General features: G+C 43.1%; 1 protein-coding gene across 1 annotated transcript; it reads right to left on the minus strand.

The window, feature by feature from the left end:
- Window positions 1-25,614, minus strand: LOC131461366 (zinc finger E-box-binding homeobox 2-like). The gene is made up of 8 exons (XM_058632562.1): window positions 24,871-25,614; window positions 6,987-7,274; window positions 5,506-5,715; window positions 5,113-5,306; window positions 4,815-4,926; window positions 3,031-4,556; window positions 2,744-2,927; window positions 1-2,374 (listed from the first exon to the last, which is right to left on the minus strand). The coding sequence occupies exons 1-8, from the start codon at window positions 24,926-24,928 to the stop codon at window positions 1,746-1,748; spliced, it is 3,201 nt and encodes a 1,066-aa protein (XP_058488545.1). The 5' UTR covers window positions 24,929-25,614; the 3' UTR covers window positions 1-1,745.
- Between the last annotated feature and the right edge of the window lie 1,011 nt (window positions 25,615-26,625).

The raw sequence follows: 26,625 nt of genomic DNA on the forward strand, positions 1-26,625 counted from the left end.
TCAAATGTGTACAATTTTATTACAAATATCCACGAACATGCAAAATAAAAATGTGTATAAAAAAAAACAGGGAATGCAAAAAGTTGCATTTGTGCCCAACAGAAAAAATAATAATAATAAAAAATACTGCTCAACATTAAAAGTGTACAGACTCTGAGTGAAGTAAACAATTTAAAAAAACAACAACAGAATAACAGGTAAGGAAATATGCAAGAGTAGGGTGGCAGTTGGGTGTCACATATGCATATCTTTAGTGATAAACACACACACACACACAGTGACTTTGATACCCACGTGCATGAAAACTTAGTCACACCTCATGCACCACCATCTTATCTCGTCGAACCAAGGCCTCGTCAGATTACTCACAGTGTCGGCACATCTGAGGCACTTTTCACGTTGACTACACCTCAGTCGGAAAGAGGAAGTAGGGAGGTTAAAAAAGTGACGATCATGTCCTGAGTCTTGACCGACTTGCCACACCTCAACAGCCTGACTGTGTGACACTTTTTTTATTCTTCCAGAAGTGTGAAGATAGGCTGTGGCACATGCACATTATTACAAAAAAAAAAGAATAACAGACATTTATGGCATTAAATGAAATAGAGCAGCTCCATGTAAATGATACACAAATAGTGAGACACGAGACAAAAAAAGAAAAAACCCCAGAGACTGACTTCATCTTTTGCCCGTTTTTAACGTTCCACGTAGAAATGCAGAGATGACTCTTTCAAACGTGCAATTAAATAGGTGCAGTTCACTCTTTAGTTAAAAAAAATAAATAAATATATGCCTTCCGTTTCTCCCCCCCCCCTCCGCCCCCCGTCTTTGCACACTGGATAGATTGCTGATTAATTAAAGCCACTGAGCACCGTTTACCCCTGAAGAGATGAGTTGGTTTTTACCTTATGTTTTCACAGCATTAATGGTTACAGAAACTTCTACTGTTCATCCAAGCACGTATTTGCCTTGGGGAGAAAAAGTAAAAAAATACTGTACATGTGTGTTTTAACTGACAATGATTGGTAATTCTTAAAATGGAGGTAAAGATTTTGTGACAAAACTGACCGTAGACACACCAAGATATTAAGAAAGTGAATTCTCTTGGACTTCTTAGAAGGAATAAATACTAGGCATCAGGTTCTGTTGTTAAGTCTGCATCTGTAGCCTTTAAGAACCGTATGGCCTTCATGGTATTTACAATAACAGTCCGTCCTGCGATCAATCAATTCCTACTGAGCCTGTTTTCTGAAAAACCACCCACTGGGATGCATCTCCATGTGAGCAGTCATATCGTTCCAAACTAAGTAAATTAAAACACACACTCTCACACACACACACACACACACACGCACACAAGCTTCTGGTTTAGCGGCTGTCAGCAGCAGTAAGCATATAAAAAGTAAGATTTCTACAATATCACATCTGGACGTGTGACCTTACGGAAGTCAACGCAAACAAAAAAGAAAAGAAAAACAATATATAAAAAACACTGTAGGCACATGAAGTACATTTTGCATTTTTTTATCCTGCATGGTCACATACATATTGTTTGGCTTGATCCACTTTAAGGCCCATTCTTTGGCAGATTTGTGCATTTTTCATGTGGTTAAAAAAGTTGAAAAGTAAAATCAGTGAAGCTATTATATATACAGTATATATACAAAAAAAGATTTAAAAAAAAGAAGTATCAAAAGTCTTTTATATGTACAGTATATGCATTGCATTGGCTTGTTAAGGTCACCTTAGGTTTTTATATTGGGTAAATGTGTAACATCCGGGCTTGGTTCATATTTGTCTACATTTCCACTCTGCTCCTCAGTGCCTTTGTCCCACATGTCGCCGTCGACATCGTCAACTTGGTTTCCCACATCGCAAGTGTCTCTCTCCCTTGTTGGCGAACCATGAACGGTGAAATCTTCTAACAGCTCCCCTGACAAATCCTCATTTGCCTCTTCCACGTGACCATCGCCAACTCCTGCCTCTTTACCTTCCTCCTCCTCCTCCTCCTCCTCCTCCTCCTCTTTGAATCCCTCCGTAGCTCCATCCAGACTGGAGTCACTGAGGAATAAATGAGGAGTTTGGGCGTCCTCCACAGACAGAGGGGCCTCGTCAGCCAGCCGGCCCGCGAGAACACCGTCCGCTCGAGGGGTGAAAGGCATCTCCTCGTGTTCCTGGTCTGGATCCTGGTCTTTGCTGCAGTAAGCGTAGCGGTGGTTCATGTGCTGCGAGTACGAGCCGGAGTGAGAGAAGCGCTTGCCGCATTTGTCACATTGGTAGGGTTTCTCTCCGGAGTGCAGCCGGCTGTGCTCGATCAGATGGTGCTTATGCTTAAAGGCCTTGTTGCAGATTTTGCACTCATGGGGACGTTTGCCTGTAATGAAGACGGATAAATGACTTTTAATATCTAATATTCTGTACTACGCACACAAAATCCTCTTCAAACGTATCTTTTTTTGTCAATATCTTTGAGAAACATGCTCAGTCGGGTAAAACCAGCAGAAAAACAGCCAACCTGGTTCTGGTAACAAAATCTGTTGACTAGCACTTCACCTTACATTTACCAGTTGTACTCATCGTATCTTCTATTTCTCAGCAAAATAAGAATATACCTAAAAATGGCTCACTCATTCTTTAAACATTCATAAGAAAATGTGGAAAAACCACAGGATTGGCACATCGTTCACATGTTTTTGTAGACTGCAGTGCACAGACAGTGTAAATGGTGATTATATGTACAGACCTGTGTGCTCATATTTATGTCGAAGCAGCGAGCTACTCTTCTGGAAGGTTTTTTCGCAAATGTCACAAGCGTACATCCCCTCATCCGTCTTCTTCAGCCTCTTCCTCCCTGGCCCACCCTCTCCCTCCAGACTTTCATCCATTAGCGAGAGGTATTCCAAAGCTCCTCGGCTTAATACGTCGCCCTGTAAAGAAAGCATTAAAATGACCACTGTATATAATACATGCTTAATTTTGAGTAATTACAGTGTAACTTATGTGAGCCTTAAATTTCTTGTCTTGTCTTACCATCAGAGCTTGTCTTTCATGGTGGATCTTCTTCAGTGTGGCCTCTGCGTCTGCCTCCATCATGTAAGTCAAAGGGGAGAGAAATCCAGAGCTATTAGCTGGCTGGCTGAAGGGAATCGATGCAGTGGCATCATGTCCTGAAAGCCCTAAACCAGACTGGTTGATGATAGGAAAACCATTGTACAGGGATCCTGGAAACATGGGAGCTCTGGCCCCACTGTAGACCGGATGGTGGTGAAAGGGTAGATGTGACGTGGGACTTAAGTTGGACATGAGTCTCTTTAGCTGCTGGCTCCCAAACTCTCTCTTGTCACCTCTGGACGAGCTGCCATTGACAGTTTTGTTCTTCCGTTCATGGTCTGAGAGCTGCTTGGGCAGGGAGAGGTCCAGAGGTTCATTCTGTGCAGACCAAGAGCTGCCGGTCTGGTTCTGAGGTGAGGAGATTTCAGGAGGACAGCTGGTCAGGTCGAGGCAGACAGGAGAGCTGAATCCAGAGGAGGGAACTCTTCTTCTGGCTCTGGGTGATGACAGATCTGGAGAGTGGATGATCGATTGGCTCGGGCTTACCTTCTCCTGGCTGGACCAATATGCACGCGAGGACAGGACGTCCTGGCGAGGCTGCGGCGGTGGGGAGTGCATTGCCACCAAAAGCTGCTGTGTGACAGAATGCCAGCTGGGCTTGTGCAGCGGCGACTTGTTTCCAGAGAGGCCGTTGATTACCTCACACGGTTTGCTGTTCTCTGGGTGAAGATCAGGTCGGGGTAAGAATACAGGTGGCGAGGAGGGGTCTTTGCCGCGAAGACCCTCAGGCATCTCCACTGCCTCGCGGTTCATCTTACAGAGGTAGCGCTCATGCTGAAGCAGCACTGCCACATTCGGGAAAAGCTGTGAGCACCAGCGACACGTCACCCCGAGCACACCTCTCTCCCCTTCACCCGACTCTCTCCTTCTTTCAGGCGACAGTTTCTTCTCGGGCCCTCCGTTGTGAATGAGCCGTTTTTCCTCTGCTACGGCTCCACCTCTTTCCATGTCCTCCTCTTTTTTCACCTCCCTGTGCAGCATCTCCTGCAGCATCTGCTCAAACTTGGTGCCAGAGTAAGGATAAGGTAGCAGGTTGGTCTCTTTCAGGATACTGGCCCTCAGAGAAAGCTCTGCCGAGGGGTCCCAGAGCTGAGCCAGATCCAACGCTTTGGGAAAGCCAGTGGGGTTCTGGTTGCTATCCTGCAACAAAAGCTGATGAGGATCCTCTGGTGCTCTGCCCAGGGATCTGGAATTATCTTGATTCTGTGAAGACAAAGGCGAGTCCTTGTCATTACTGATCCTCCCTCTGCCTGCAGAGGGAGATGGGAGAAATGAGTGGTGGTAGGGGCTTTGGCTATGTCCATTAAATGCCCCACTGGCTCCTCCTGGATTTCCCCCTCCATTGCCTCCACCACTGTGGCACTTTTTGCTGCTCAAGTGGGAGCTGTAAGAGCCGGAATGAGAGAAGCGTTTTTTGCAGTTGGAGCACTCGTACGGCTTCTCACCTGAAGGATAAAACGAGGAGGAATTAGTCCACAGATACAAAGACTGAAAATATCTTATCCTAGGGTGTGATCATTCGCCATGATTCTTTTTTACTATCATAAAAAATATTATTTTAAACTTGTTTTCTGTCAACACATAAACTTGTGTGTAATTTCCTACTGTACAACTGACACGCTAAGTAAAGGTTAGTGATACAATGGAGAAACAATAGCAAATTAATGGGTGAGTACAATTGTTTTGATGTTGCTCTGCCTCACCGCTGTGGATGCGGAGATGCTCTTTGAGGTGGTGTTTGTACTTGAAGGCTTTCCCACACTGGAGACATTTGAACTTCCTGGTTTCCATGCCTTGATCCAGCGTGATGGGACTCTAGAAATGACAGGAACTTGTTACTAGTTTTATCCTTTCGGAGGGCAAAGTCGGGGTTTGTGGAAGTATGATTTCAACGTTATTTATTCTAAACACCAATTACAAACACATACGTTGTTTGACTTAACATGCTCTGACATGTTTGCTCTTATGCCAGTTGCTAAAGTGTATGCTCCTCTGCCTCACCTTGTCCTGCATCTGATTGTGAAGTGCCAGGTGCTGCTCCATCTGTGCCCTAAGGGGGGCAGTGTATCCACAGAGTGGACAGACCATGTGGCCCCCCTCCCTCTCTTGACAGTACTTTATGTGCTCCCTCAGAGTGGCTCCTCGCTGAAACATCCTGTGGCAGAACGGACAAACCTGCTGGTTCCTTCCTGCATCTGAAACCCAGACACAATTGAAATACTGTAGACCACATAAATCGTGCCGTATCCACCCATGTTCTAAACTGCAGGGGGGCTGAAGCCTATACCAGTGGACAGGTCAACAGCTGGTTTTACTATTTTACATGTACCTTATAGATAGTTAAATACAATGATTACCTTTTTAAAAAAATAAAACATTTCAAACTCAACATACCTGCGCCCTCAGGTGAGCAGTGCTGAGCTCCCGGTGACCAGATGGCAGGCGGGAGGTCATCGTGTTTGCTGCCCTGGTGATACACAGCTGCTGTGCCGTTGTGGTTCAGATGGTCCAAGAGACTGGCAGAGGTAGAAGCCTTCTTGAGCTGGGCCAAAAATTCATAATGAGCCAGGTCCTCCAAGGCATTCTGGGAGTCTGAGTTCTTACCTGGGTCGCAGATAGAAAAAAGACACAGAGGAAGTGAAACGTCTGCAGAAGTGCAAAGTGTTTGTGTTCTACCAGCGACGCGGGCTACATGTAAAACAGTTGAGGTGTGTCTGGCTTGATATGCAGACAAATATTATTACAACAATACACTTTTCTCTAATATGTAAAGAGGAGAACGTGTCACTAATATCCAAATCCTGACCAAAATGCAATGACCACAATACAGACAACAACTGAAGAACACACAGTCTTATTCTGAGTCTATGATCTATTATTGATTTGAGACGTTTTGTTAGGTCTGGGTTATTAAAAAGCCTTCTCACAATTAAACTGATACACAACAGTGTGGTCGAGCCATTGCTGCCATTCTACTTTTTAATGGCGTGTAGCTGTGTGTGTACGTTCACATGGTCGCGAGTGGGAATAAATTGTGAAGTGACACCGCGCAACTGAATCTAATAGGACCAAATTGTTTACTGAAAGATAAAACAATAAATCCAGGGAGCTGGTTGTTAGGAATTCGTCCTCAGTTGAGCCTGTGAGTGCAGTGACAGGCAGGCCAAGAGAGAAAACCACAGATGTACTCAATGTGAAGGAGAGAGGGTGTCTCCTATCTCAAGCCAGTCAACTTTACTTACAGTGACTTTGAGGAAGATTTTTCAAATGTTTGCAGATGCTGGCATATTTTGAGCTGTTTTTTTATGTGGTGAAGGGACGAGCCTGTGTGGTTAAGTGTTGTAAAAACTCAGCTTCGCCTTCATCAGGCAAGGCCAAATCACACGAGGCGAGGAGCTAAGTGATTGTTAGTAGGCAAGCCGCGCAACGCCTTTGATCTCCCCTAAATAAAAGGGAAAGCCTCGCGTCGCACAGTGCTGATTTCAGTACCGTAACGTCACCTCTTTGATGCATGGAAATATTGTGACATTGTGTGGGATGAGTTCTTTTGTCATGCTTTCAGAAGGCTGCCTTTTCAAAGAGTCGAGTGAAAAAAGGGAACTGCTTTCAGGGAAGCCATGGTTTCATGAGGAGCAGATATGAAGGTGTATCTAGAGGGCTTTGCGAAGCATCTTGAGACTGGAGGTCTCTTGCATCAGAAAAACACTGAGGATGTTTACACTTAACATAGTGTCCTACGCAGCAGTCTCATGCAGTATACACTACATTTTTACAGACTTGGCCAGGCCTTAATTCTTCAGAAACTGAAGCAGAAAACATACATTTTACATGTTATTCTGTAACAAGGCAGCACTATACTTTAGTTCATAACTTACAGTACATCCTCAGTGGATCATGGTCTCCTTCCCTGTCACTGGTGGATGCAGTAATGGTGTCCTCGGCAGCCTCAGCCTCTGGCTCCACCTGCACCCAGTAGTTCCTGCTGCTGGGGCTGAGGCTGTGTGGCTGCGTGGAGCGGGCAGGACTGCTGGCCTCCTCCGTCCCCTCGCTGGGTGTCAGGCTCGTCTTGTCCAGGCTCTCCTGGCATTCCTGGGGCTCCAGGCTCCACAGACCCACCTCATCCTCCCCTTCAGATCCCAGTGAAGTCACTTGTTCAGCATCCACTGTGAGGTGGAAAGTGAAAACATCAGAGATCACGACTAACTGCTATGCATAGGGGTGCATCATTTAGCAGTGCTAAATTGTACTTTAAAAATCAAATATCATCAACATGTGTCTTTAATCTATGTGAAATGATATGCCTTTATTTTATGGTTGCATCCAAAATAATACATTTAAAAAAAAAACAAAAAAAAAACATGATTCATAATGTAATAGACATGTTTCTTGTTAATTCAGATGATATTTGGTTATTTGAGCTTTGGATTGTGGCCCGTGGAAACCAGAGACGAGTTAAAAAATGTAAGGAACTGAAACCAAATTGGGGGAAAACACAACCAGATATTCAAAAATGTTTAGTACATTTAGAGCTCTTATGTTTAAATGACTTTGTTGAGAGGAATGCAAGTGTCTCCGGGTGATATTCTTCACTGTGTTTGTGTCATTGAAATATTTCATGTGGCTTTGTGTGGGTTGAGGCGTAGATAATGATCATCGCTCAGCATGCATTGCAACATACACCATATACATTTGACCAAGCAGTCTCAGCAAGATAAAATGTATTTTCTAAGTATGTGTGATTACTTTTAAGGAGAAGGTTTTACTCCTTAAAAGCCTTTAATTTGTAAACTTAAAAAAAAAAAAATAATAATAATTCTATACTGTATATTGTATATTATTCGATAATCATTTAATACAAAAAATACATGTATTAAATTAAGTGAAAATGATCTGCAGTCTGTAAAAGTGGCATTGTTCTGATTAAAATTCAGTCCAGTAAAATACAGCTTATTTAAATGTCATCGTAAATCACTGTAATTTATGTTTTTTTTTACTTTGAGCTAAAAATTTCTCCTCCTCAGCGACATCTGAAGAAGGGAAATCTTTTTTCTTTTTTTTTGTAATGCTAAGCCTTGTATTTTCAGCACATGTGTGATATGTGACATGACAATGTGGCTAGAGACTGTGGGTAGGGAAGGGATGAAGTAAGATAAATAACCTATTGTAATTTAAAAGTTTACCCTCAGTGTCCAGGCTGCAAGAAAAGAAGAAGAAGAAAAAAATATTTTTTTCCCATGGTGAAGAAAATAAATGACAATTACAAACACATGCCTAGGATTTAAGCTGTAGTCTCTTATTTCCAAGCTTTCTTTGAGGGTTCTGTGTTTTCCTCTCACTGATTAGTAATATCTAATCACAACCAAATAATGACTATTTAAGAACACAAATAGATCTCCTTGCCAGTGCGTTTGAAATGTATCGTCAGAGAAAGTCAAGCTGTTTTTTGAGGGGGAGAGCATGTCGCGTGCCAACACGCTCGCGGCCAAGTCGACCCTTTGCATCGTGAAAAACAGGGTTTCTGATCCACGTTTGTTGACGGACGCGATATAACGTCGACATGCTTTTTAAAAAAAAGAATTAGGTTTAATAGAATTTTCTTATTTGGCTTTCACACAACTGAGGGAGGGAAAATTAACTTTCACAGCTCATTAAATTTCACAAAACATAAACAAAGTTAAAGTGTCAAAACAACACCAAAAAAAAGGATAAAAATCTCCATTTGAGCCGTATTGACTACACCCATACTGGCTGATGGGCAACACAAACACACACACACACACACACACACACACAGACACGTGAATACAACCACAGCTCACAGTCATAAAAGCCTGTCACTCAACTCTGTGACATTTAAATGTACTTGTCTGTAGACTGGAGGACAGCGATAAAACATCCACAGTCACTCTGCTACTAAAAGAGCAAAAAAAGGGTCTGCAGAGGGGGCGCCCCACAATCACAAACACATAAGTCACTTGTAAATAGTCAGCATGTTTGTGCACATATTCCTCAGATGAGTATATGTCGATATAACACCTACACATGTATCTGTTTGCATCAGCAAATGCTGTGTCCTGCCCCAGCCTCGTATGCTTATGAATGGGCAGGAATGACTTATGAAGCTGTAGCTGAAGGTCCATGTATCAGTAATGCAGGAGATTTGTGGGACGATAGGCCAAGCGGCTCGGCCCTAAAGGAGAGAAATCTGGTCCAGATTAGCATCAAATTGGCTCTAATCTTCTCTCGCATGACAGTGAGTGACACTGAGTCTATATGTCCTGTCATTAAAGCGGCACTGAGCAGGCATGGCTTTCATTATCAGGCCTGTTGATTTATTTATTTGGATGGCGTTTGCATCCTCCTTTGTTTTTCACTTGCATTGGAGCAGCTAAATCTATGCAGGAGGTTTTTAGGGGGAACGCCTGCCAGTATAAAGATCGCGTGCTGAGGTATAAATGAGTGAGACTGACACTTTTCATGCGATGTGTTTTCAGAATGTGTAATTTGATTAATAAGCCAAACACGGCTCGTCTGAGGAGAAGTCAACACACTCGCTGCTGGTGCTGCATGCAGTGTTGTGTGCGTGGGAAGAACGTGAGTCATATCCAGAGAGCGCTAACAGAACTGTGCTGCATCATGCTTGACAATGGTGATCGCTCAGTCGTCTGGGGACTGTTTCTGATGGTTTGACAACACTGTGTTCAGATCACACACACACACACACACACACACACTCACTCGACTGCTTTTTTCCCCGTCTGATGCTCTCTCCCTCTCGCTGACAGAGACTGAACGAAAAGATTGACGGTCTGCCTGCCAGAAACATGTCTTCTTTTTTTCAGCGCAGACACAGAACATCTAAGACAAGTCAGAAAAGCTGAATTTGACTTGCTTACTCTCGGCGCCTACGTTGTGATCCATCTTGAATCTGATCTGAGGCCTAAAAAAAAAAATGGCAGATAGTGCCTGCCTGAATAAATTCATAAGCACACATGTTAGTGACACTTTTAAACAACCACATTAACATACAAGCCACAGAAAAAAAAAAGAGGAAAAATAAAATCCTCTCAGCATTTTGTTTTGCTCACAGCAGCAGAGAGAAAGTTAAACTCCTGTCCAGTCTAAAGCAAGGGGGGGGGGGGGTCTACTGTACAGCAGAACACTGCCGTTTATTTTACAATGCACATATGTCATCTGGTATTGACTTAGTGATTATGTGGCTAAATAGTAAACACACAGTAATTACCTTGAAATTACCTTGTTTGTTTCGTTTGGTTTTAAATGGCAACAAACAAGCCAGGCCCAATTTCCCACACGATGAATTTATTACCATTCGGCTGATTTATTTACACACTCATAATTGTCCATTTAAGGCCAGAGTGGTGATGGTCGTGCAACACAGCGTCGGTGGCGTTTGATAGATTTATTTCTTTCTCACGTTGAACGGCAACAACAGAATATACGTGACTTTTCTTTAATGCACATGTGTTGGAATTAAAATGAATTATGCGTGCAATAATGAGGTGTAGTTTTACATGTATCGCTGTGTATCTTTGACAGAGGACCCTGAAATATTAACAGCAAACAAAATCAAAATTCTTCTTCTGTTTCACTTTTTAAAACTTTAACATCAAATCTCATATTGTGAAATTTTCTCAATCATTTGTAAATTCATGTTTTTAATTCTCTACCTGGAAGAAATGTGATCAGTGCTGCTGAGTGTAATATGATGCAGCCACATCATAGTAAGTAATATTTCATAAAGTACAATTGAAGGCGGTAAAATAAGACAAATGACTGCGCCAGTGTATAAATAAAAACGTACTGATTAATCAAATTTTGTCACGGAAGTTTTTCACATGTCAAAGATACAGTTAAAAGGTGAAACACTGCTGCGATGGTTTCACAGGCTTCACGAGAAACTACCAATGACTATTTTCAACTCAATAAATTTACCACGTGAAGGTCATGGATGCCCCACATGCTACGACACAAACCAAGCACAGGAAGACGAGTGTATTATCATTTTTTACGGTACCTATGAGAGCAGTTCAGAGACACGCTGGGTCCACATTCATCTCCAGAGCACACTCATGTCCATATCGATGACTGCGCTTTAATTATATCACCAAAAAAAAAGTGTTATTCTCACTGTGGCAGCTCCCCTATTCATACCTGCTGCCTGACATTCGTACAATGAGTCAGAGGAGGACCACAACCAAGAACAGACACCTCCCACCTGATTCCCTTCACCTAAGCAGCAACTCTCTCTCTCTCTCTCTGTCTCAGGCTGATAGTCGTCCCTCAGTTTAGCACCTTGGCCTGAGCTCAGAGGTGACATGACCACACCTGTGTCGGTAAACATGCGAATAAACGTGCAGTGTGATTCAGAAAGAACAGAAAGTTAAAGTTTGGATGGGTGAAGTCAGAGGAGAGTGTGTGCGATGCCAATAGTGTGACATCAAAAACCCACACGGTTGGTTTAATTTGCAGAAAACCAAGAAATGTCTCTCATAGTGACAGCCTCACGGGTGGAATGCAACCTTTAATTTCAAATTATCCAAATGTTTTACACATTATATGCTGACAGCAAATTGGGGGGGATGGTGGGTGGGGGGGGATTAAATGCTCTAAATTACACGTTAACCAATGGGAATGGTGATAATGTGATGTTTTGCTCCTTTTTTATTGCATTTTCGTGGCCAGAAAAGAGGAAGTGCAAACATTCTTGTCTAATGACGGTGAAAATAACCACACTGATACCAGAGACAAGTTTTCAGTTTGATTAAAATGTCCTTCTTTGCTGGTTGGCAGTGGTCCAAAAAAAAAAAAAAGTTTGCAAATGGCTGCTGGCAAGACTAGACGAGAAGTGTGACTGAGTAATGGAGATCATAAAGGTCATATTAGTGCAGAGGAAGAGCCGCTGAAATGTGCTGTGTGGTGCAAGTATGTGATTTTGCATTTGTGCAGTGTGTGGTGTGTAGGTTACAGAAAGAGGCTAAACAAGGAGGTGCAGAGAGACACCAGCACATAAAGAGTGCAGCACAGATAGTGTATGGTGAACTACACTGAGACATAAAGAAGAGGGGGGGGGGGGGGGAGATAAGAGAAAGGCAAAAAGTGGTGCAAGGAAAATGAGAACGCGTCAGTGTCAAACTGTCTCAGGCACAAACTCTCCAAGTGATTCTGAGCAGTGAAAAACCCAGAGGGAAATTCCCTCAACACACACACACACACAGATTGTAAAGAAATCCAAACAAACAAACAAACCGAATGCAACACAACTGTATAGCGGGGACAAAAAAGGGGCCAACACACTGATCTGATGCGTGTGTTTCTCTGAACTTCACAGATAGAAAAACTGGAGCCCGCGTGGTGTCACAGCTCTGTGCTGTTGGATGTTCCCGCTCATTAGGAGACACCACCCTGCAAGAGTACTTACACCAGGGCAGCATCTGCACACTTTGAACCCCCGGTTGAAGGAGAAAACTCCATGCTAATGTCCCTCATATTGATTGAAGTGCTGCAAAAAACAGCAGCACAATTGTGCACACTTGAAACTGACAACAAACACCGTATTGAAACTATTTTAGCCTTTGTTCACTGTGGCTTTTAATGACTCCGTTCAATTAGAACCCTTGTGACACAAACACAGAGTCCCCTTTTGGCATTTTATTAGCTTCAAAGCCGCCGAGATGTTCACTGATACCACACGCAACGTTGATTTGTCAACGGGTTGTGCTTTTAATGTGACTCTGCGCTGGCGTTAGTTTCATTATTCACATATGAGGGGGCTCAGTGTCTCGGGGGCTGCGCTTTGATTCGCCCAAGAAAAAATAAAAATCCCACTCTGACATTCTGTGGAGTGGATGTGCACAGCTGCCACAGCCGCCGTGTATCTGAAAATCGACTGATTTCAGTATCAGTGATCTGTTATTCTCTTTCTCTACGTGTCACATCACTGCACCGTCTGCTTGGAGGAGAGGAGACCTGCTCTTGTTTGATGTCAGAAAAGACAGATAAGATTGAACCAAACAAGTAAAATAGTGAACAAAGCTATAACATACTATTTATTGATTTTTTTTATTTTACATCTGAAATGGTTAACCTCCCTCTTTGCACTATTTTCATACAAAAGCTTTGCTTTTTTTAGTAATAAATTAAGTACAAATTTGGGATTTGTAACCACACGTATTATATTAATTACAGGTATTACAAACTATATTTTGCATATACCTAATACTCCTATAGTCCTGCTAAAGATACGTCATGTTTATGACATCATGTCTGTGTGCTTTTAGTATTTTTCATCAGAGATAAAAAAAATAAAAACAAAAATAGAAGTAGGAGGAGCGCGCGTGAACATATTTTGGGGGAAAAGCATCAAAGCTAAAACGAGCGATCACAGCAGCACAGTGGTACGTGTGAGTGTGAGTGTGCATGTGACGCAATGACGGAACTTTGACAGTACCGGAGGTGGCGTGAAGTAGAAACACACTTACGGGGTGTATACTTTCACCCTTCTTGAAGATTCCCACACCAGTGTATTCTTAGATTGTGGTGAGTCATCTATAGAAATCCATGGTTTATTTTCGTAGCCTATAATGATGGTGAAGTTGCACCGCCGGCCCCACAGGAACTCAAAATTAATAGCTGTACATTTTCGTACAGGTAGACAACTGTGTGGATGGAAACTGTATGCGTGTATGTATGCTGTATATGTGCGACCCAAAATAATCCACAGAGGATTAAAAGTCTTTGTTCGTAAAGAAGCAAAGAAGAGCGGTCACAGTTGATATTGTGAAAGAATAACTTTTGTTACTGCTATGATACTAAAACCTGTGGCTGTAAGATATCTACCCAAAAAGAGTAGTCGTTTTAATATGTGTGCAAAAAAAAAAAAGCAACAATCACTTTGCCTCTTTGCAGAAAAGAGACAAAGGTGTAAGTTAAGAAGTTTGCAATGAGCCTTTGTGGTTATTTGCTCTTCCTTTGGAGGTTTCCTGTATGCTGCTGCCTACATGTTTGCCACAATGTGTACGTACCTGTCCTCTAGACCACCGCAGAGACAGATCAAAAAAAAGTTACCTTGTTCCACGCCGGCCTTAACCTTCAAAGCGCATTCGTGTGACTTCTGCATTAATATCGCTTCTTGAACTTTGTGGGCAGCTTGTGACAGTTAAGACGTCGCCGCTGTTGTTGTTGTTGTTGTTGTTGTTTTTAATGATGAACGTGCTTCGTCTGCTCTGTTGTCACAGTCAAAAACTGGGACATGTTTTAATGTTGTGTTAGGGCTGGTGCACACTCTTTGAAAACAGGTCATGGGCACACATCAATCTGCCACCACATTAAAACCAGTCACTTGTCACATTTCATCTTAAATGAACTATATGTGTTCCATCTCAGACTGCGATCAGAGAAACAGCATCATGCTGAGTCGCATTAATTGGGTAATTTATGTACACTCAGAACGAAAGTGGGTGCACATATGAATAAAAGCCTTCCCACTGTGTCTGAGCTGCGCGCCGCTGCCGCTGTGGCCCCGTGTGCATCTACTGCCCTGGAAGCAGGCCTGACGCTGCTGTGAAAGGTTAGCTTGGTTAAAGAAACACGTTATTTCGAGTTTGGCCTTCTGCCTCCTCCTGTGGCCCGCGCTGGTTTCCGTGTAGCGAGGAATCGGTGGTGGAATGCAATAAGGGTCACAGAGGGACCCACGCACTCACCACACTGTGAATCAAAACCCAAACTCCACTTCATTAGACTCCTGTCATTGCAGAGACTCTCACACCACTCTATAAATACCCCTGTCTCCCCCCTCCAAATTTGTTTTCCCTCTTTTTTCTTTACACATGAAAATGCTCAGGGACGGTTCCAGCTTTCTGATGTGGCTCTTTATTTTGTACGTTGGCGCAAGAAACCACACAATAGTGGCTCCTTTTGAATATTAAAACATTCTCTGACGGAGCACAAAGGTTTCTGAAGTTTTTTAATAGGGGTGCATGCTAAAATAAAACCTCGCTTTGAGTTTAACAGCTATACAATGTGGGATTTTGGTTAGTTCAGCTTAAGCTGCAACTTTCAGTTATTCACTGCAGGAGATTTGTTTTGAGGGTGGAACAAATATGCCCGGTATCCCTCTGACTTTGTCTGGCATCTGTGTATGTGATCTGTCGGAGGTGTTTCGTGTGATGCGGTGGTCTTGAAAAAAAAAGAAAAAGGGGAGAATGTTGTGCATTAAAGCCCAAAATGTCTTAATATAACCACGAGCGCGACCAACGTCGATTTTAAAATACAAGATACACGGTTTTGTGAAGAACCGCACTGAGATATAAAAGATCAGAGCACACATGTGAAGGTATTCACGGAGAAAAACTCCACTCTTACAGCTGCTTGTGCCATCATAACTGATATTAGTCAAATTGCCCTTTTTTTTTTATTTCCCTCCACTCTCCACAGTTAAAAATAGATCCGGTCTGTAATTGCTGCCTTCAGAGAGTAATCAGTAAAACTGTATCAGTGTGACGAAATAATGTTCTTTATAATGACAAGTGATGTTCTTGTAGACACAGTGGCACTGGCAGTCAAGATAACATACAGACAGGGCGCCATCATCTGGCACGTGTGCACATTACATCCTTCAAGTGCGACGATGATACAGTGCACCGAAACATTTCAAGTGACCACAAGTGACCTTGGAGGCTTTGAAACATAGAAAAGTTTCTACTTTGGCACCGTCCTCGTGTTTTCTTTTCTTTCTCCCAGCCTTTCCCCACACGCCTTGCACTCTCTCTCTCTCTCTCTCTCTCTCACTCTGTCATCCCGGCCTCACAGTCTCTCTGTTTCATCAGTGTTTCTGCCATTAAAGCATGCACACACATAAAGAAACACACACACACAGTTTAACTGGTGTTTTTGTGGTCATGGAAATTTGATTAGGAGGATGTATCATTCACATCGCATATTAATTTACACACGTCCGTATGTTCCTCTGTTTTAGCTTGATGTACTTGTGTGTGTCTGTGTGTCTGTGTGTGTGTGTGTTGTGCATATGAGGCCTGAAACAACACTAATTAAAGTCATAGAGGGAAAGAAAAAGAAAATGCAAAGGCAGCGGAACTGCACAAGACTGTGTGCATGTCATTACTGACCTGTCCCATGTTGGAGAAAAGAAAAAGTGATGGCAAGAAGACAGAGAGAGAGAGAGAGAGTAAAACCTCAACCAGTCAAATAATGTATATAAAAAACAACTCGACAAGAAGAAAGGTTTAAAAAGCAAACTTGGGGAGTTTAAGAGGATCTTTGATGTGTATCAGAAGAGGAAAGCAGCCTCGCGACTGGGACAACAGTAATTTTAAGTCGAAGCAGAAGGCTGGCTGGCTGACTGGCTGCTTTGCTGGCTGCCTGGCTGACTGCCTGGCTGACTGACTGTGGGCTTTGATGGCGCTGGCTGTTTGAAGTGGTTTTCGGGGGATGGGAGCAGCGTGTGGTGTCAGTGGGACAGGGGAGGCACGCGGGGGGACGGGGGGGCAGAGGGGGGACGACATGATGGCAACTGTTCAGGGTTTGGGGAGCTCAGGCACGGGCGGGGAGGGGGGGGTAGCAGAAGAAGATGGATAGTTGTGGAAGGAGAGGGGAAGAAAAGAAGTGAGAGGGAGAAGCTAGAAATGGAAAGAAGTAAACGGGGGATAGGAGGTTGGGGGTACTGATACGGCAAAGAGGAGATAAGGAGAACAGAGAGGAGCTGAAACAGTAAAAGAAATACACAATTAAGAGCGCGCGAGAGAGAGAACAAAAAGGAAAGATACAGATTAGAAAAAAGTCTGACATAAAGAGCAAAAAATAGTAAGTCCGTCCTAATGTTAGGCCTGGACACATTCACACCTTCCTATTACTTGTATCATTTAGATGATGTAACCCCCCTCAGATATGCTGCCAAGCTGCCTTGAAACTTATTTCCCCTTCCATCCCAACTGAAATGCTGGACACATGCACCATATAATCATAACTACACTGTTTCCCTATGAGCGCACAAAAAGGAAAAGGAAAAAGAAATAACTCTTTAACTTCACAACGTGTGTTTTTTTCTTTCTTTCTTCTTTTTTTTTGCTCTCTCTGTGTCTCAATTCAATTTTTATTAGTAGCTAACCATTTTAACTTATCGCCTTCCCTCGTGTGTCATTTTGCAATACCAGCGTTACCAATACAAACGAGATAACCTGTCACGTACCATTAGAAAGACCGAAAACAGATAAGAGATTGTTACACCGTGATAACAATGTGAACTGAATCAGTGAAAACTGATCATTTGCTTCCTTTCTAGCACAAATTTCTTCCGGTACATGGATCCTGTTCTTTATCATACCTGAGCTTCAGTTTCATCTGCACGCTGCTATTAAATGTCAACCTCGTCAGTTCTGATCGAGGCTGACTTTTGTATCGCTCAATCTCGAATAGTCTCGAATAACACCGATTTTTATCTTTGATTTTAAGTCATCTTTTAAGTCATTTTAAAACTCTGTTTTTACATTTTGAGATTATTTCATGTGCTCATGGGTGAATGTGTGTATTCTGTGAATACTTTTGTGTTTGTTCACTGGTCCTGATACTACAGATGGATCCTATTGACATTAATGTGTCCCTGATTTGACCAAATTAATTCAACCAATTAGTACAAAATGTTTTCCCTCGTTCCTTCACAAAACCCTTTCATATTCATTCTCATGGTGACTTCGCGTTGTCACGGTGAAACTACAATGTATGCATTACATGGGGGGGAACGAATGAACAAATGAATGAGGTCATGATCAGTAAAAACTTCTAATAACTTCTGCATTCAGTGGTGGGCCCAAAAGTCAGTGAAACATATTCACTCTCCACAGTGGAAGGTGTTTCCTCCTTAATATTGGATGTAAGTTTTCTCTCTGTTACACACACACACACACAGAGAGTGGGTGTTCAGGTCAGATGAAGGTAGTACCAGGTGATCACAGGTACGGGGACACAGAGAAAGAGAGGAGGAGGAGTTGACTCCCCTAGTTTAAGGTTTTCCTGGTGGACGTATCAAGAGTTTAGAGCCCTGAGCAGGTCAGACTGTGGCATTAACACTGAATAACACTGAATTCATGTGATGCTGTCCCTGTTTTGTCAGGTGCACTTGACGGGAAAGTCAAAAAGCTTGGGGCTAATACACTAGTTTTATACTAATATACTTATTTAATCGACTCGTTTATATCAAGACTCAGGACTTACAGATCCCTTTGACAGTCGTCGGCGAGACCGTGAAAAGCACGGCTAAACATTTCCATGGACGTCGGCCATTGTTCTCTCAAACTGATTTGGTGCAAACAATTATGATGACATCATCAGAAAGTGTGTCCAAAGGCTGTAAAGGGGGATGATATGACACCTCCCCGAAGGGCTCCTAATGGGTAACTGCAGTGTAAGTCGTAGACCCCACCTCCCCTCATGTTAGCAAGATCTGGCATGGACCACTCTACAAAATCAAAGTCAGAGTCCGCATCAAATACACTTTATCCAAAGATGATTTTTGTTGTCATTCTGACAGGTCGGCTCACGGTGGAGTATGATAAAGTGTTCACGTTTCTGGTTAAGTTTGACGTAAGAATGAGATGCTATGAGTTACAGGTAAGATTTATTCATGATTGGTCAGGCGTGTGTGTGTGTGTGTGTGTGTGTGTATCAGTGGGAACTTGAAGCCGTGGCTGCGCTCCAGGAAAACTACTGCGCAGCCTCCAAATGACATCAACATTGCAACATGGCAGCTCCTGCACTTGTGATGCTTTGACTCAACTTTGTGAACTGGGAGAACGTGACATGTTGTCCATCTTAATACACAGTCACCGGGTGAAAGTGTGTGTGTGTTGACCGCGTAACTTCTACCTGCTGAAAACGACATGCCCATCACAGGCACGAGCGCGGCTTAAAAAACTCTCTGAAATGACCGCCGTTACACTGAGTTAAAACCAGCTGCTGTCAAAACTGTCAGCAGCCCAGCAGGGGAGCGTGGTAGGATTTCATGACTGAAAAAAAACTTCACATCTACGAGGAAAAAAATGAAAGTATGAAATGCATTATTTCCAATTTTGCAGACACATAATAAATGTACTCCTATCTTTTCCTCGTCTTGTTAGCAAACTGTCATGGTTGCCTTACGTGGAGGAGCATGTAGGAAACACAAAAGAGACATCGTTTGTATTTGCAAATAGAAAAATGAACGTAGTCTCAAGGAGAGATACAAAGGGAAACAAAAAAAAAACGAGAAGTAAACAAAAAGGAACGGTGACAAACTGAAACCACAAGCACGACTCCTTTCCCCATATCAGCAGGTGTGAGGTTTTCTTGACTGAGGTGATAAAAGCCGATCCTAAATGCCACCCCTCTCCTCTCTGTCGCCGTTACACGACACATATCAAACTGCTCCTCTTTCAACGAGCTCCAAAATGTTGGCAAACTCTCATTCAGCCGAGTCTATCTGCCTGCCAGACTTTCTTTCTTTCTTTCTCTCTGTCTCTCTCTCTCTCTCTCTGCCACCCATCTGGACCTTGTAATACATGACAGCTGAATCACGGTTCCAAATTTAATTTGAGGTGTGATAAAACAGCACATATCTATAAATTGTGTGCAGAGAGCTCGCCTATCTGGATGGTTTTAACCTCTTCCTTCATGTCAGACACGTGCAACGTATCAATGCCCAGACTGTCTACACAAAAAAGAGAGTCCACACTAGATCCACACACACACACAAAAAAGAGCAGTGACAACGAATATATTAATAATCCTGGAAATGGACCGTGTCGAGAATAAAGAACACTTGACCACATTACAATGTACACGTATGTAAACATGTTCCTATCCGATAAAAAGATGTGAAAATAGAAATGCACATATACACGAGTGACTTGTCACAAGTAATATTGTCGGTGTTGAGTGTGTGAAAGTGACTGAGGCACACACACACACACACACACACACATGCATTGCATACACACCTCATGGGCTCTGTGGTTAATAGCGTTATCTTACAGTTTAAAGGAGTGTGATCCTCAGACATACACTCAACTGTCACGTCTTATCTACTGAGACAATTTAACTGTTCCTGATAACTACACCGGACTGGACTTTCATCATCTGAAGGGCTCTGGGACTGTGATGGCTTGAACAGAAGTTGAATTTTCTCTTTGCGGTGCCAGGTAGACTCAAAGCTGGTAGACAGGCAACGTTTTAGCCTCAATCCTGTCATTGTGTGTGTGTGTGTGTTAAAACTGGTTGCACATGGTGATAGAAAAATGACACCATCCATGTTTTTATTGGTCCCCAAGAAGTCTTGCCTTCCCTGTGTTCTTCTCTTAATCGTCCAGACAACATTTGGCAGGAAAAGAGACAAAGGGGAACCGAATGATGATGAATAAAACGGCACAAAGGACGGTGTTTTGGTGATTATAACCACACAAGACGACACTTCTGAAGAACACTACCTGTTGCCTAACTGGCATCTTGCTACCGCTGCATTTTTAAAAACAAAAACGGATGCATGCGCTGTAACATCCCGTTTCATAGATCCTACAACTCCTGAAAGCCATGTGCAGCAGCTAATATGGGCGGAAAACCCCTCTGCGAGTATTAATCCAGCAACGGCACCGCAAAACTTTCCAAATAATTCCTCCTGGAGTGGATCACCAGTGTGGCAGCCACATAGCAGGAATGTACAGTAAGACATGGGACCGCTTTGGCTCAATGTGAAACATCACAATGAGCAATAATTGAATAAATATGTGAAAAATACCAGAGGGACCCAATCAAGGGATTCCCCATTACTGCTGTGTTGATCTGGCATCAAACACACAGCGCTGGGATGGGAAAAATCTGTGACACTTAGAGCTATGGGAACGTTGGGGAACAAATAAGGAAACACTTAAGATTATCCCACATTCTGTCGCAGCATCTCATCTCTTCTGTCTCTACCTCTAATGTTCCACCAAACCCCTCCGTCGTTGCCTTCTCATGCCGAGGAGCTATTTATCGTTGTCTTCAGTCCTGTCACTCCTGTCACCCCCATCAGCTCCCCGTCCCAGTCATCCTCCTCTTCTTTCTTCCTCCTCTGTCCCTCCCACCCGCTGGTTCTGACGCCTGAGCTGACTCCCTTGAAGAGCCCTGGTAATAAACTGTGGTGCCTGAGCTCTTCATTGCTGTCTCGCTCTCCCCACCCCTCATCCCCAAGCGCCGATACATCTTAAAGTAGGCTCGGTCCAAAAGGCCCGGCCCCTGTACTTTGTACAGTAGAAGCGCGTCAGTCTTTCATTTCAGTCTTTCCAAAGTTTTCCCCCCGTTCTCTCGCTCCTTTTTCCTCTTTTTCCCTCTCTTTTTCGCTGCTCAAGTTCTTTGTGTACACTGTGCTATGCTCACTGTGGCAGCGCCGTGCCAGAAAAACCCACATGCACACACACTCGCATGTATGCACACACATACACAGTCACAGACACACAGCTGGGCCCCAGCTGCATACAAAGACTGGGGTTTGGAAATCAATGAAGGAGAAAGAAGAAAAGGGGAAAGGAGTTTAAATAAATTGGCACTTGAAAAAAGAAAGAAAAACGAGAACGAGGGAGTGAGGGAAACGGGAGAGCGAAGGGCTCGCTCTTAAATGGGCACATCAACTTCAACAATGGAGTGAAGTTTTTCATGAACTAACAAAACCTAAAGCATAAGGCAAACAGCGCTACATATGTTTGTGAGGGCGCTCGTGAAATACAAACCAACATCTGATTCAAGGGTCAGGACCGAGTGAGTTTCATCTGTCGCCTGGATGTCATTCTGGCCGAGATGCCCACTAAGGCTGAGAGCAGGGGAAAGCCCATACATAATTCAGTCCACAGGATTCAAATAACTGACAACAGTGCAACCTTAATAGTCTTAAGACCAGATTTTAAATAACTGCCTTATTAAAATGCTGTTTTGGGGAGTTTTCTTCAATATCTTTCAGTGGGAAAAACATAGATTTAACGTTTACCCACAAGCGTTCAAGTCTTTTCAGTATTATCTCCACTAAACTATCAAATAAATGCATTGTTTCAAAAAAGGCCCGGGACGGGAGAGTGCCATTCAACCAATTATTTCACACTCTCACTCACAGCCAGTATACAAGTCATCATTTCAAATGGATATGTTTCCGTCCTTGGTCAAAGGACTGTTTTCAATCTGCCAGGAATGAAGCGAAGTAAATATCCTCACGCTGCTTGATATTGGTGAACATTGACACTTTTATTGGGGGAGACAGAGACATAATCAATAGGCGCCTTGGGGAGAGAAGAAAAGTCAGCTTATGTTCTTTTCCTCTCTTTCTTCTGGTTTGGAAAAGATCCTCGAATCGCTGTCTTATGAGTCAGGCCCTGCCAGATTCGTTTTGGTTTTATCAAGGACCTTTAACTAGCTGCTCACATTCCAAACCCTAAACACAGCTTTAATACACACACACACACACACGTAGCGTATACACCGACACGACATGCAAATCTCACACATGCACCTCATGCATGTGTGACACATGCCATGAAAGAGCATCTCCACGGGGCATGTGTGTAGACAAACGGCAACTCGTAAAGCAGCTATCAGTGACTACAAATGAAAGACAAAAAAAGAGCTGGCTGGACTAACTCACAAAGAGTGACACAGAATATCACACTACAGGACCTTCAGCGGGACATTTAAGACAGTTTTTTGAGCTTCTCGGGCCCAATATCAATTTGTAATCAGTGTCTTTGATCCCTTCAAACGTCCTCTCTGTGATGTGTGCTCTGAGGTGACCGCTGGAAATTAAAGGAACTGTGCTGTGTTTTTTTTTTTTTTTTAGTCTGATGTGTGACAGGTCCTTTCAGTAAGTGTTTCTCCCCCCCCCCAACCCCGATAGCTTTCACAGCACGGTGATGCTGTTGATTTGTGAACTCGAGCTTAATCGGTCGACAAACTGCTATGTTGCCAGTCAAAGGTGAGAGAGGGTGCTTGTACACGTGGGGGGGGTCATCCATTAATGTGAGGGCGGCGAGAGAGGATCTCACCCTGGTGACACTCTACTGAGAATCACACCTCTGTGAATAAAAATGAGGAAACACTCACAGCAAACTAATGAGGTCCTTACAGTAAACGTTTGTGGCGGTGGCACGTCAGTTCAGAGGAAGACAAAAAACAAACAAGCAAGGTGCCTGACTGGCGATTGTATTTAAAGAGTAAAGAGTCAAGAATAAAACCAGCAAAACAGTATTATGTGGCGACTGTGCGCTCTGCTTTTGGGCGGCAGCTGAGTTACGCTCTCGGTGACAGAAAGATAATCACAGTTTAAGGCCATGTTTGCACTCGGGCAAATAGTTGCCTTGCTTAACACACACAAAAAAAGTGTGCGTTACACACATACACAGCCAGCAGCAAGACTCTAACTATCACTCCCAAAACACCTTAAGTATTAATTTAAATTACAATTTGCCTTTAAGGTTTTGTGTTCTACAGGTTTAAGGTTATAGTTTGACACTTGTTTTTTAAGCCAGGGGTTGCCAGTTAAATTTAGGGTTAGAGAAATGTCCGATGTAGTGGATAATTTTAGAGTCCTGTGGGTTTGGGTTTGGGAGGCAGGATTTGATTCTAACATAAATTTTCAGTCCTCATCAGAAGAATAGGAGACCAAATGTTTATGTGTGTATCCATGTGCAAGTGTGTTTACCCTTGCTGCAGTCTATGAGTTCAGAGCTGCCACACACTTGAAAACAAGGCACGAGAGTCACAACTTATAAAGTCCCTACATCGTACACACAGGCACCATGTTCCCCGTATACTGCTAACTGATAACTGATAACTGACATCACCTACACAGCTTCACAGGAAACTGAAGCTTTTGATGTGATGATTGATAATCATATGACAATTATAGTAAATAGTACAACAAAATAGCAGGACTACACATGTGAGTGACTGAAAACTATTTCATAATTTAAGACCTTTTCGTTGACGCCACAGAAATTGGATTCCTGCAATAATACATATTTTAATTTAACTAGATGTGTCCCCTTTTTTTAGGTTTAATTGATTTAGATATTTTACTAAACGAAGCTGAACAAAAGTACAACGTAAAACCTCTCTCTTACGCCCTTTTCTCGCTATTTTTTTTATTTTAGAGAAGTCGCCTTTCATTGACTGGACTTAAGCACAAAACCCACACACACACACACACACACACTGTCATATGAAATGACACAGAAGAATTGTTGCACAGCAGGATATAAAATAGAAAACAAGGAGAAGTGCGTCCTGGAAAGTTGAAATCTCGGAGCCCGTTCAACTTTACGCATAAAACGCAGCAGCAGAGCTGAAGCCAACATGACACAGAGGAGCGTTTCTTATTGACACAAATCATCTTTTCCTACACTGAAATCAATCTGTTTTGTTTAGAGTTTTAAGACCCAGTGAAAAGCGTAACCTTTGAGGCTTTATATCACGAGAGCAGATCACGAGATTTCACAGCACTGCTGATGGACTTTTGTCGCGGGTCTCCTCGCACCTTTTCTTCTAACAGCTGTTTTCACAGAATAATCCAAACTTGTTAAAAAATAAAAGCCGCTCGAACGATATGAATGCAAACAAATAAAGGTGCAGAATGTAGTCAAAGCGTCGCTGCACATATACATGAGTGTTTCGTGTGCATCTGCCTGCGTCCGTGCAGCGACTCTCGCTGGAACCTCGCTGCGCGCCTCTTACCTCGGTTCCTCCTGGGGTTTGCTTGTTTCCTCCGTTTGCCCCTGCTTTCTTCTGTCATCCTCACACTTCACTTCGCTTCACAGTTTGTCCGGCTATGATGATAGTGATGATGACGACGATGATGATGATGGTGTAGGTGATGATGAGCGGTGTGTTGTGTGTATGTGTGTGTGTGTGTGTGTGTGTGCGCCTGTCCTGAGTGAGCGCCTGCCTGAGAATGAATGGTGTCGAGGCATCGCCTCCTTCGGTCACAGCGGGAGACTCAGACCTTGATGGGACTCCAGGCTGAGGCGACGAGCCGTGAGGAGGAGTGATGTCAGCAGCAGAGGTTGGACCTGAGGTCAGTCTTGGCAGCGCGCACGTTCACCTTCCTCATTTTGGTGGTGGTGATGGTAGAACTCACCCTCTCACACTTACTCACTCACTCACACAGACACACACACGCACGCACAGTGCAGCCGGTCCAGCTTTGACAGCATTATTGTCCAGAATCCTCTTCCCTGCGCCTCCTCTCCACTATAAAGAGGACTCTTAGGAACATCTGAACATGTTCTTCTGGTTTTCTGACCTCATCGCGTCTGCTTTAACTTTACTCCAGTGTGTTTTCACGAGGTAAAGGTCGATTATTACTTGTTTATTTACACATTTCTCTTCTCAGAAATGCCAATAAGTGCATAATCGGAGAGAGAAAATCTGTGTTTTCCCTCTCCCCGAAAGTTTATTTGACAGAGTTGAAGTTTTGTTTTGATTGCCTGTTTCATGCATCATTTTCATTCATGCAGTTAAAGGCACATGCTTGAAGAGACAGACCATACATGATGTTCAATAAATGTTTATTTAAGTAAAGCAATTTCATGTATAATTTGTAATTTCATCAGCTGGAGGACAAAAAAAAGAAAATTGGATTAAATTAGACTTATATCATATTCCCCCCCACAAAAGTCCTCTTATTTGTCAAACTTCTTTTCACAAGCAGTTGTGGAATTTCCAAATAAAGTGACCTGAAAATGTCCACCATACAGTCCTAGTGATTTGGGGGGATCATCCCAGGACCCTCTCGTGATGATTAACATAGTTAATGTTCTTGATTTTCTACTTTAAAACGCACTCATCGCCACAGCTTTCGTAACATTACATGACAGTGTTTCTAAACTGTAACATTGCTGCTTCATCTGTTTCCTTTGTGTCCATAAACTTTCGGTGGAAATGTGCAAATCATTTGTGCAACTTTTCCCCCTGATTTTTTCTTTGTGCGACTCGTTCTTTTGTTCGAACAATAAACGCGCGGTAATCATTGGGTGTAACTATATTATTTCATATTGCAGTGCATTTTTTTTTACAAGGACAAAAAAATATTACATCAGTTTAATCACAAATAATACATTGTGGACGATTGTGTGTGTGTTTTCCGTCGTTAATTTACTTGATTACTGAATCTCATTTATCCTGTGTGCTGTATCTACACACACACACACACACACACGGAGCAAACCTCATGGGCGCAGCGTGTGAACGTGGATCTGAAAGTGCTAATTGATCCCCTCTGTGTGTCACCTTGCTGCATTTGCACGCTGCACGAGGGGATTACGGTATAAGTGCTGGTTAATGGGGACAGGTATGTGTGCGCACCCCCCTCCTCTTCTTCTTCTTCTTCTTCGTGTTTTACGGCTTGACTGTTATGCAGGTCGCACCTGCGCTCGAGTGTCCTGGAGTGGACCCCCGTCCTGCGCGCCATTCACCCCTGGATGGCTGTAG

The sequence above is a fragment of the Solea solea genome, chromosome 6, assembly GCF_958295425.1.
Source record: "Solea solea chromosome 6, fSolSol10.1, whole genome shotgun sequence".
Classification (NCBI taxonomy): Eukaryota; Metazoa; Chordata; class Actinopteri; order Pleuronectiformes; family Soleidae; genus Solea; species Solea solea.

What these genes read in the sequence shown, in the direction of transcription:
- LOC131461366 (XM_058632562.1), bottom strand. Translation starts at nt 24,928, where the DNA reads ATGACAGAAGAAAGCAGGGGCAAACGGAGGAAACAAGCAAACCCCAGG. An exon ending in ACAATCAGATGCAGGACAAG is followed by an intron (nt 4,927 to 5,112) that starts GTGAGGCAGAGG and finishes TGTCATTTCTAG; the next exon opens with AGTCCCATCACGCTGGATCA. An exon ending in ATGAAAGACAAGCTCTGATG is followed by an intron (nt 2,928 to 3,030) that starts GTAAGACAAGAC and finishes CTTTCTTTACAG; the next exon opens with GGCGACGTATTAAGCCGAGG.